This window comes from Notolepis coatsorum (assembly GCF_963971535.1).
Source record: "Notolepis coatsorum genome assembly, chromosome: 2".
Lineage (NCBI taxonomy): Eukaryota > Metazoa > Chordata > Actinopteri > Aulopiformes > Paralepididae > Notolepis > Notolepis coatsorum.
Window position 1 is genome coordinate 218,154,107 of NC_140166.1, and position 12,143 is coordinate 218,166,249.

Sequence of the window (12,143 nt, forward strand, 5' to 3'; positions counted from 1 at the left end):
GCACAGTGAGACAGGCAGCCACCATGCACAGTGAGACAGGTAGCCACCATGCACAGTGAGACAGGTAGCCACCATGCACAGTGAGACAGGCAGCCACCATGCACAGTGAGACAGGTAACCACCATGCACAGTGAGACAGGCAGCCACCATGCACAGTGAGACAGGCAGCCACCATGCACAGTGAGACAGGTAACCACCATGCACAGTGAGACGCTGGGACTCGATGCCTTGAAAATAAGCCCTGTATTTTCAATTAGAAATAAGCCCAGTATTTTAAATGAAAAAGCCCAGTATTTAAAATTCAAAATAAGCCCAGAATTTACTATTAGAAATAAGCCCAGTATTTTCACCCCAATACTCCCCAATATGCCCCAAATCACATCCAAGTACCAGCATTAGTGCATCTCTCATTACATACTCTAGTATTGCTACAAAAAGGTCTGAACCAGAATGTGAACCCCCATTTGTGTGTAAGAGCTCCCACAAACATCTGATGGCTCCAGACAAGTCAGTAGCCCCATTTGTTGTCCATGGAGACGGGTGACATTAGAAAGTACAAGGTTCTGGGGCGGCCGGGTAGTGCAGCGGACTAAGCGTCTGTCTACCACCGCAGAGACAGTGGGATCGAATCCAGCTGCGGTACCTCCAGCTTGGTCGGCCGTCCATACTGACACAATTGGCCGTGTCAGCAGGTGGGATAGCCGGTGGGGTGGGTCCTGGTCGTTGTAAACAGCGACTCCTACAGTTCGGTCGGGGCGCCTGCACAGCGAGGGAAGGATCTGGAGGGAGGTAGTGTGACCTTCCACACGTTACACTCTCCCAGTGAGAGTCCGCGCTGCCAGGTGAAAACAAGCGGTGGGCTGGCTACACATGTGTCGGAGGAAGCATGAGATACTGAGATAGTCTCCGCCCTCCCAGACAGACGGTAGGGGGTAGAGTGCGCAACGACCAGGAAGGGGATTGGGAATTGGCATAACGACTAACATTGGGATGGGAGAAATAGATAATAATAAAAATTAAAAGAAAGTACAAGGTTCTCTCTCCTGGATCAGGCTGCTAGGGGCAGCGTTCTGGAACTGAGTGAGTGAAGCTCTTTGCTGGATACTTTTGCGCTGCTGAGCAGCAGCACCTGGCAGCCTGCAGCCCGACGTGAGGATATACCGGTGCATGGTCACAAATATTGACAAACTATCAATCACAATGATTAATTGGTCTCCGACACTAGTGGATATCATTTATATGGAAATCTCTACTGCACGGGTAATTGGAGTGGGACATTGAGCGGTTGGTCGCAGCGGCCCTAAAAAGTTAAGGCCACTAGTATCTAGCAGCGGGGTTGGGGTGTTGGTCCTGGGGGGTCCGGGGGGGGAGGAAATGTCGTTTGTCTTGTGTGATCATATAATGTTTTTATTAGGGATGTCCGATATTATCGGCCGACCGATATTATCGGCCGATATCGGTAGTAAAATGTGATATCGGAAAATATCGGTATCGGTAAAAAAAAAAAAAAAACATTTTTTTTTTTTTTTTTACATTTATTTAGCCTTTATTTACCCAGGCAAGCAAGTAAGAACCAATTCTTATTTTATTTATTGTCAAAAGTATGCATGTTGGTTTAATTCAACAACAAGAGATATGTAATGTTAATTTTTACTTTTTTAATTATCATATTTTGCACAGATAATGCTTACATTTAGAAAGCCTTTTGAATGCATCCAGTGAAATTATTAATTACCTGAAATTATTCAGTTTTTTTGGGGGGAAACCCTGCATATATCGGTATCGGTTGATATCGGTATCGGTATCGGTATCGAAATTAAGAGTTGGACAATATCGGAATATCGGTATCGGTAAAAAAGCCAATATCGAGCATCCCTAGTTTTTATTGTTTGTTATTTCTACTGTCATTCTATTGTCATTATTGTTATTATTGTCTGGTGATGGAGGATGAATTATTCTCAACATGAGTGGCATTCTGCTTTAATGTCACATACCTCTGGAATGTTAAGTTGTGGACACAGTCATCGATTGTCACACCGATTTGAGAGCTAGTACATAGAATGCCAAGCTTGCCGTGGATAATGAACGAATGGATGCATCTCTATGGCACCTTTCTACTACTACTACTACTACTACTACTACTACTAGCACTACTCAAAAGCGTTTTGCAATAGAATGACTGCATACCTTTTTATTCCCAGTATGCACGGCCCGAGTGGTAATCGAACCACTATCCCTGGCAGAGTGCCAAACACTCTACCTATTGACCTACAGAGGACACCTAACCCTGGGAGTTTTAGTGCCATGCTCAGAGCACCAAACACTCTACCTAATAATAATACAGGACCTCTTTAGGGGGTCTTTAATCGGCATGCAACGAACTGGACATGCAATTGGAGCGGCACACACACACAGGATACACACACACGCATTGTCTTTTTCTCAGTCGCCGATGCGATAAGAGTCTCTGCGCCTAACCCATCCACAGCGTTAGCGATCTGTTGTGCATGTTTTTCCATTGGGTTTATCTTATCGGGGGGGGAAATCCTTGTGAGCACAGGGAGAACATGCAAACTCCACACAGAAAGGACTGGGAGATACCCCACCTGGGTACCTGGCATCAAGGAAACCTGGTCCCCAAGCGGGAATTGAACCCTGGACCTTCTTGCTGTGAGGTGACAGTGTTAACCACTACACCACCGTGCCGCTATTGACCTACATAGGAAACTTGGTAGTGTTAGTGCCATGCTCAGGGCGTCGAACACTCTACCTATTGACCTACACATGACACCTATCCCTGGGAGTGTTAGTGCCATGCTCAGAGCACCAAACACTGTACCCAGTGAGCTACACGGGTGGTGGTTTCACTTGGGCTTTGGTTGTTAACTAACGCCAAGTTGTCAACACGGGGCAGACAGAAGAAAGGCTTGTCGGAACACATTAAACAGCCCGGCGCTTGGTGTCCCGTTACCATAGTGATTACACAAGAAACATTCAAATCTACACGTCACAGGGCGGCCAGGTGGCGCAGAGGGCAAGGCGCTCGCCACCAACGCAGGAGATACTGGTATCGAGCCCAGCTCTCGGCGTTGCTTCCGGCTTGGCCGGCCGTCGTACTAACACAATTGGCAGTGTTAGAGGGTGGGAAGGCCGGTGGGGTGGGTCCTGGTCGTTGTAAACAGCGACTCCTACAGTTCGGTGGGGGCGCCTGCTCAGCGAGGAAAGGATCTATGGGGGGTAGTGTGATCCTTCCACACGTTACACCCTCTCAGTGAGAGTCCGTGCTGCCAGGTGAAAAGAAGCGGTTGATTGGCTACACATGTGTCGGAGGAGGCATGTGATAGCCTCCACTCTCCCAGACCGACTGTAGGGGGTAGGTGCGCAGCGACCATGAAGGGGATTGGGAATTGGCATAACGACTAACATTGGGATGGGAGAAAAACTGAGAAAAAAGATTTTATTTAAAGGGGACATGTACTGCTATTCCTAGCACTATTTGGGCAACTTTACACAATTCCTGTTAGTCTATTGAAGACCTCTGTAATTTTTTTTTTCCAAAAAAAATGCATTGTTTTATATTTCTAATCAAGTACTCAAAACCATAATTTTTCAGCTTCAAGATTTCAGGCTGTTATGGCCTGGCTCCGCCCATAAGCACTTTGAGTGACAGTCAGTCCACACAGTCTGCGACTGGTAGACAGAGAGAGATAGAGGGGGGGGGGGGGGGGTGCGAGAGAGAGAAAAAAAAGACAGGCCGTCTCTTCCTTTCGTTTTTCCTCTCCCTGCGGCAGCTTGGGGGGGGGGCCTCCCTTCCTCCCCTCTCCCGTGTGGCGCGGCAGGTTCCCCCCCCCCCCCCCCCCCCAAGTGCTGTCTCTCTCTCTCTCTCTCTGTCTCTCTCTCTGTCTCTCTCTCTCTCTCTCTCTCTCCCTCCAGAGTATGCAGAGGTGTCGGGTTTCACTCTGCCTCGCAGTATGAGGAAGTGGTTTTCCACTCACTGTCTAGTCTAGGTAGATTGTGGGCGGGCATTAGCTACAACCACAGAGCCAATCACATCAGTCTTCTACCCAGAGCCTGAGTAACGCCATTCAGGCCTTCAAATCAGGATGGACTAATTTACTGGAGCAGGAAACTATCTGAGCTGAATCAGAGCAATCCGCCAATATGGTATTTAGACACTAAAACACATGATACTAACTCCTATTACTATAATACAATGCTAGAGACTGAAAAATGACATTTATAGTACATGTCCCCTTTAAAGAATTCTAAGAAAAAATATCTACACGTCACACCGTGTAAATAAGACAGACTCGAGAGGGCCTCGTGGAATGGCTAATAAATCAAAAGGAGAAAGAGAAGAAGATGATCTTACGTTCTCCCACCCAGCTGAGCTCCAACTCGAAGGCTTTGTCTTTCACCTCGTCGTGTACAATGTAGATACTGCAAGAGAGAGGAACAACATACTTTCATCAGCAAAAACACAAATGATGACGGACGGTGAGAGTTATAATTGAGCAGTAATACACCAGAGAGAGCGCTACATGCCGAGAGGTTTTGGCACCGCTGTGCTGCAGACTCAGGCAGGAGGCGGACAGCCTCAGCAGATCAACACCGCAGACACCGGTCCGGTGCGACCTTCAGTGCGTTACTGCCGTTATACCACCGTTTTATCCAAGATTCGGTTAATAAACAAAACGCTTATGTTATTTCCGCTGGTTTGCTGGTGCAGGATGGAAGTGTAGCAGTGAGACGTTACTAGGTTAAGAGTACATTATCTGGAGATTATGGGATATCACTGGAATGTCGCTGATCCAATCGCAACGCGAGGTATGAACCAACTGTAATCACAGTAATGAAGTAGGTTAGCTTCACAGTTCTATTATGATTAGAGGAAAGTGACTTACTCTGTGTGTTTGTGTATGCGTGTATGTCAATGGTCAACTGGGTAGTAGTACTTTTTTTTTATCCACTTTTTCTCCCATTTTCTATATTTTCTCCCATCCCAATTTCGTATCATCCAATTCAACCCTCCCCTGTCACGAACGCTGTTTCTTGCCTCCCACAAGCCGGCTGCAATGTGGACTAAGTCATACATAGCACAAGTCCCCTCCGGTACTTGAGGTAACAGCAGTCGCATCTTTTCACCTGCGCAGCTCGATCTCTCAGTGGCGAGGAGTAACGCGTGGGAGGCTGACGCTGCCCCCGACACTTCCTGATTCTATTGCGCAGGCGCACCAACCGACCTGTAGGAGTCGCTGTCCACAACGCCCGATCCCCACCCATCAGTTTCCCACCCCCTAATACGGCCAATGTGTATTAGTATGAACGACCAGCTAAACTGAAAGCAATGTGGAGCGCTGGGCTCGAACAGGCGAGCCCAGCGTCTCTGCATTCGTGGCGAGCGCCTTGCCCACTACGCCACGTAGCCGCCCCTGGGTAGTAGTACTTATTATTTTATATCAACAACAAATGTATCAAATTAAATAAACTGATCTAAAAATTGGAATCGATTGACACTTGCGGGATTGACACAAGAGCGGAGCGCTAACATGTCTGATAATCAGCCGCGTGGGCGAGGTCCTCGGCCCATCACTACTAGTGTGTTCTGTTGTGCCCCCGGGGTTTACACTATTCAACACAGACACACGGTGGCTGTCCTTTCCTCTGGATGGCAGAGGAAGACCGATGATGAATAACCCACCGATCTGATCGGTGCTTCTAAATGCCAATCACTCCCATGTGCTGCGCGTGGCACACAGGGCTGCCAGGGGACCAGGCTGCGTCTCCACAAATACTAGATTCATTTTCCAAAACGGTAGAAGAATAGCAATCAGCTGAACGGCTCTGTCCTCTACAGTCAGGTTCAGCACCATCTGCTAAGAAGGGCACTTCGTTTTCGTGCTGCCTAGCAACAGAACCAGGATGCGTGAGTGTGTGTGTGTGTGTGTGTGAAAAAGGGCACGACAGCAAATCTGTGTCTTTCTAACGACGGTGTCAAATGGATCTGGCCATATTGAAATTCCCCCACAGACGACATTGCTTTAAGAAAAACAACCATTATTACATGATAGTATCGCCCGAAGAAAAGCTGAGAAGACGCACGTCGCAGCTTTTATTTTCAAAGATTCTGACCCGAAGTTGTATCGTCTTTACAGGCCTTCGCTACGAAGGTAACAATCTTCGCAGGGAAGATTCAAGATTCCAGCTTCCAATCAGAACTGATGAAGTGAGCCGTGATGGACATAATAGCACTGTAAATTAACACCCGACTACATGCATAGAACTATCCTACATGTCTGTGGTCAGTGCATAGAACTATCCTACATGTCTGTGGTCACTGGTCAGTACATAGAACTATCCTACATGTCTGTGATCAGTACATAGAACTATCCTACATGTCTGTGGTCAGTGCATAGAACTATCCTACATGTCTGTGGTCAGTGCATAGAACTATCCTACATGTCTGTAATCAGTGCATAGAACTATCCTACATGTCTGTGATCAGTACATAGAACTATCCTACATGTCTGTGGTCAGTGCATAGAACTATCCTACATGTCTGTAATCAGTACATAGAACTATCCTACATGTCTGTGATCAGTACATAGAACTATCCTACATGTCTGTGATCAGTGCATAGAACTATGCTACATGTCTGTGATCAGTGCATAGAACTATCCTACATGTCTGTGATCAGCACATAGAACTATCCTACATGTCTGTGATCAGTGCATAGAACTATCCTACATGTCTGTGGTCAGTGCATAGAACTATCCTACATGTCTGTAATCAGTACATAGAACTGTCCCTGACTGCCTTTTTCACATCGGAAATGACATAACGTTTGATAAGTCATTGCAAATCCAATGTGTTGCCTTTGCTTAAACCTCAAATAAACCGTCACAGTTGATTCTTCTGTTAGAATATAGACGCAGTAGTTTGTTGCTATGGGGTCGTTTGTGTCTATGGTTTACTGTATTTACATGCACAGGGACTCGCGTAGTAGAAGTAAAGTTTATTTATATAGAAGAGACGAGTAACCACAGCTCTAGCCTAAAGCTAACATCAGTTTTCTCATCCTTCAACATAACACAATGCATTTACTATTTCCTTGAAACTGGCTTTTGCCAACTGTACCCGATGGAAACAATTTAATTTCCAATGTGTACTCCGCGTTAGTAACAGACCTCGTACCGTCTCGCCACCGCCTGACCGTTGCCTTCTTTCGCTAACGAGAGCCGACGGCGTTCAAAAGTTAAGTAGGCTATGTGCGGTGGCGTTATACACAGGGCCAGAACATAGGCTCACATCATGCAACTTTTTTTGTGTGTGTAAATAATAGGCTATAATAGGCTGGATATGCTGGTCAGGAAGGCCAGTAGCGTGGTTGGGGTGGAGCTGGACTGCCTAGCGAGGGTGGCGGAGAGGAGGAGCCTTGCTAAGCTCCAGGCCATCAGGGAAAACCCCTCCCACCCACTATACACAGACTTGGCTGACAGGAGGAGCATGTTCAGTGCCAGGCTCACACTACCTAAATGCACCACTGAACGGCACAGGAAGTCCTTCATTCCAACAGCCATCAGACTATACAATGCATCACTGAGCACAGAGTGACAGTTACCATATTCCTGGACTCTTACTTTTGAAACAGCACTGTGCAATATTACACCTACTGTAGACCTCAGAATATCTTTACTGTATTTATTTACTGTATATTTTATTCCATTTTTATTCTATTTTATTCTACTCTTATCTTAGGCAATTTGATTTGTTTAGCTATTCTTATTCGTGACTTGTTCTGTCTAAATGTTTAATGTTGAGCGATTTGCAGTGTCAAATTTCCCTCAGGATAATAAAAGTATTTCTATTCTATTCTATAAAGTAAAGGCCACCATCTAGCAGCGGAGCAGGGTTGGGGTGTTGGTCCTGGGGGGTCCTCCTGGGTGGGAGTGGGGGAGGAAATGTCTTTTGTAGTGTCTGTAATAGTACAAGTTGGTTTTTATGTTCTGTATTTAGAATTTGTATTACCGGTATTGCTAATGTCGTTATTGTTGCCATTATTATTTTTGTGGTACTGTGTGGTCTTGTTATTATTACTGTATTGTGTTGCCTTGTTGTATGTTTAAAATGGAAAAATAAAAAATATTTGATAATAAAAATAAAAACAATAGGGCAATGCAGTGAAGCACAAGAGGAGAGGAAAGAGAGAGACTATAGACTCTATTCCAAACAGGCTGCATAACTGAATATCGTTCCGTTATCGGGGACACGTTGAGGGTGAAGAAACCTACATTTTTGCCACCTCCTTCACCAACTCTTTGCAGGTCATTTCTTTCATCTGTTGAGAAGAGGCAGAAGTTCACAGTCATGGGTGAAGTCATGCAAGGAGCTTTGCGAATAGTAATAAAAAAAAAAAAAAAATTTGCATCTCAGCGGCACTCTGTCTCATGGTACCAGCTCAACACATACAAAGAGCAAAGAGGTAAACTTGACAAAGCTAAAAAGTGTATGTACAAATATTCACTCACTCAACATGAATATTATGAGCTCTCCATTCTCCACTCAACATACCTGCACATAGTCCTTTACTATATCTATACATATCCTACTCTTACTAGTTATGCTGCTGGCCAGTAGTAGTCATACCATCTTTATTTATTATACTACAACACTGTACATACATCTGATTAGCACTACACTCAGTACTAATTTGTATATGTTGTACCCAGTTTAATCACCTGTACATTGTATATTGCATTTTACTGCTACATTTGCACTCTGATTGGATGCCAAACTTCTTTTCGTTGTACTGTATGACGACAATTCATTTCAATCTAATCTAACCAACATCTAAGGGTTGCGTTCAGTCCGGCTGAATGTAACCCTGGAGCGTTTACCTCCCTGCGGTGCGTTTTAATTGGCTTGGTGTGAACAAAGGTAATTTAATTTGGGTCCGAACCAAACAAACAACCACACCCTGGTCAGCCTGTTTCGGTCCGCCTCCAAGTCGAACCCTGGAGCAGTTCATCCGAGGCGTAAAAGCAAATCGGACCCAAAGCAGGAAAAAAGCTTTTTTTCAGTTTGTGTTTCCAAATGTGTGTGATCTTTTATAATCATGAAGTCATTATTTCTGCTGCCAGTAAGTTCAAAATAGCCAAATAATGTTGCGATACTAAAGGAATAACTTGTGCATAATTCAGGTGACAGTAGCGCATAATCAATGACAGTCAGTGAATTGGAAAACGTATAATATTTAATAAGTGGGGATCACAAGATTGTTTCTGTTCACATGTTTGTTAGAATTCAAAATGTGCGTCCAATAAGAGGCTGACCTGCGTGATCACATGGTCTTGTTTAGAGGGTTTTGGTTGGTTAATCAACTGGCAATGCGAAACACAACACGACCAATAAAAACTGCAACAAAAGTAACAAATCGGACCATTTGAAACAAACATGGGTGTAAAAGCACCATTTAAAAACCCCACATAAAACATCCAAGTCCTCACCCCAAGCTTCTCGATCTCCGTCTTGGCCGCCTGCTTGGCTTTGCCGATGGCACAGCCCCAGTAGCCCTGGAAGAGGAAACAGCATATACCGGTAATCAGGTCCTAGAGCTGCCGTCATTGAGACAGGAGGACGATGCTTTTTATCCACCATTACTTGGAAAACTTAACCTCGACTAAACCCTGGCTGTCAAACAACTACACACTGTGATGAGACAATACTGATGACATCTTATCTTGTTATGCTAATGTTGGTATGTGATCTTTGTGGGCCTGATTCAACGAGGGAGGGGGAAGAGTGTGAGTGAGAGAGAATAAAGAAGGCTGAGACAGTAAGACTGACACGGAAAGAGAGAAGAATTAAGAGAGGAAAAGGAAGGGTAAAGATGGAGAGAGAAAGAATGAGTCTTCAGGGTTGGAAATTCACACTGGCATTTCATGGTGTTGATGGTGTCACGTAATATTTGTTCATTTTAAATTCAGTGGGTTTCAGTGGCATCTCCCATGTAAGAGTGAGAGAGGACTTACGTAGGAGATGCCTGAGGGGTGGACCATGTAAGAGTGAGAGAGGACTTATGTAGGAGATGCCTGAGGGGTGGACCATGTAAGAGTGAGAGAGGACTTATGTAGGAGATGCCTGAGGGGTGGACCATGTAAGAGTGAGAGAGGACTTATGTAAGAGATGCCTGAGGGTGGAACATGTAAGAGTGAGAGAGGACTTACGTAGGAGATGCCTGAGGGGTGGAACATGTAAGAGTGAGAGAGGACTTACGTAGGAGATGCCTGAGGGGTGGAACATGTAAGAGTGAGAGAGGACTTACGTAGGAGATGCCTGAGGGTGGAACATGTAAGAGTGAGAGAGGACTTACGTAGGAGATGCCTGAGGGTGGACCATGTAAGAGTGAGAGAGGACTTATGTAGGAGATGCCTGAGGGTGGAACATGTAAGAGTGAGAGAGGACTTACGTAGGAGATGCCTGAGGGTGGAACATGTAAGAGTGAGAGAGGACTTATGTAGGAGATGCCTGAGGGTGGAACATGTAAGAGTGAGAGAGGACTTATGTAGGAGATGCCTGAGGGTGGAACATGTAAGAGTGAGAGAGGACTTATGTAGGAGATGCCTGAGGGTGGAACATGTAAGAGTGAGAGAGGACTTATGTAGGAGATGCCTGAGGGTGGACCATGTAAGAGTGAGAGAGGACCTACGTAGGAGATGCCTGGGCCTAAAAGAAAAAATTGTTTGGTTCCGGTTGCCGACCGACCCTGCCGATTTAGGTGCGACCCAATATATTTTATGAGTTAAAAAAAAAGTTTAAATAATTTTTTTTTTCTTTTTTTTAACAATAAAGTTTCAAACTTTAGTATTATGGATATTAAACATGCTGGCAGAGTACATGCATCCATGTTGTCGTGAATATTTTAATTAAATAAATAAATTCCCTATCCATAGTCGCCGTGTGAAATTTTTTTAATAAAAAATATAATAAATTCCCTACCTACCCATGGCCTTAACCGACAACCAACAGGAACCAAACAATATTTTTTTTATGCCCTGAGGGGTGGACCATGTAAGAGTGAGAGAGGACTTACGTAGGAGATGCCTGATGGGTCGACCATGTAGAGCTGAGGACCGTCATCTTTATCATATGAACCCAGGATGAAGCTGGAGGCAAACGAGAGACAGGGGGACACTTTAATATCACAAACACATCCAATATGATGATGTCGTATTTTAAACATGTTTCTATATTGAATAACAATTTACCATTTGAAATTGTCCTAGCAGCATCTCTACACCTGTACCCTCATTGAGATGCAAGGACCTATGAATATGAATATGCAAACAAGCAGCCATTGACATTTACCAGGAAATCCAAGTCGGTATGTTCTTTCAAGAAATGCCAATACCTGCTCAATACCTCTTTCTATGTACAGGGTATCTGCAGGTTTAGCCCAGTCAGATTTAATGCTTTTTAAGACTTTTTAATGCCACTCAGAATTAAATTTAATACCAATTTCACAATAACAAATCATGCAACGACACCAATTAGTTTAAGTTTAGGGACATATTGGTCCAAAGATGTTTATTAAAACATAACTTGGAAACTTAAAAATCTTGAACTTAAAGGAGTAACTGGATTGGATGAATTTCAACAAAAGGGGTGACCAAACATAAATAGCAAATATAGCTATACAAAATATACCAGGGGCCAAGCAGCCACTGTCAGAACACATAACTATTACCACCCTCCCCAGGGTATCAAAAAAGTCAACCAACAAACAAGATTCTTGTGCCGGATCTCCTCTCTGGTAAACAAGAATACCCTGAAGACTCTAACAGGAGCACTCATTCAAGGGTACTACGACTATGCTTGCACCTCATGGTACCAAAGCACCTCAAAGGCCCTAAAAACAAGATTACAAACATCACAAAACAAACTGGTCAGACTACTGCTTAACCTCACTCCTAAAACCCACTTTACCCCTGCCCACATTCAAAACCGCTCTTAAAGAGCACCTACGGGAGGCTGCAATTAGAAACTGGGCACCGTAAATGTCCAACCCCCCCCCCCCCCTCCTAATGTACAGTCTCCTCCCCATCATATGTATATATTTTCTGTTAGGATCTCTGGGTAACAGT

The 12,143-nt window shown here is 44.6% G+C and overlaps 1 protein-coding gene across 1 annotated transcript in view; it reads right to left on the reverse strand.

Moving 5' to 3' along the window:
* The window catches only part of psma3 (proteasome 20S subunit alpha 3), a 39,552-nt gene that overhangs the window by 7,651 nt on the left and 19,758 nt on the right, over window positions 1-12,143 (reverse strand). The window contains exons 6-9 of the mRNA XM_084307460.1: window positions 11,093-11,165; window positions 9,507-9,572; window positions 8,292-8,338; window positions 4,373-4,440 (exon numbers count right to left, since the gene is read on the reverse strand). Coding sequence (XP_084163586.1) covers window positions 4,373-4,440; window positions 8,292-8,338; window positions 9,507-9,572; window positions 11,093-11,165 — 254 coding nt within the window. The remainder of the gene's footprint in view (window positions 1-4,372; window positions 4,441-8,291; window positions 8,339-9,506; window positions 9,573-11,092; window positions 11,166-12,143) is intronic.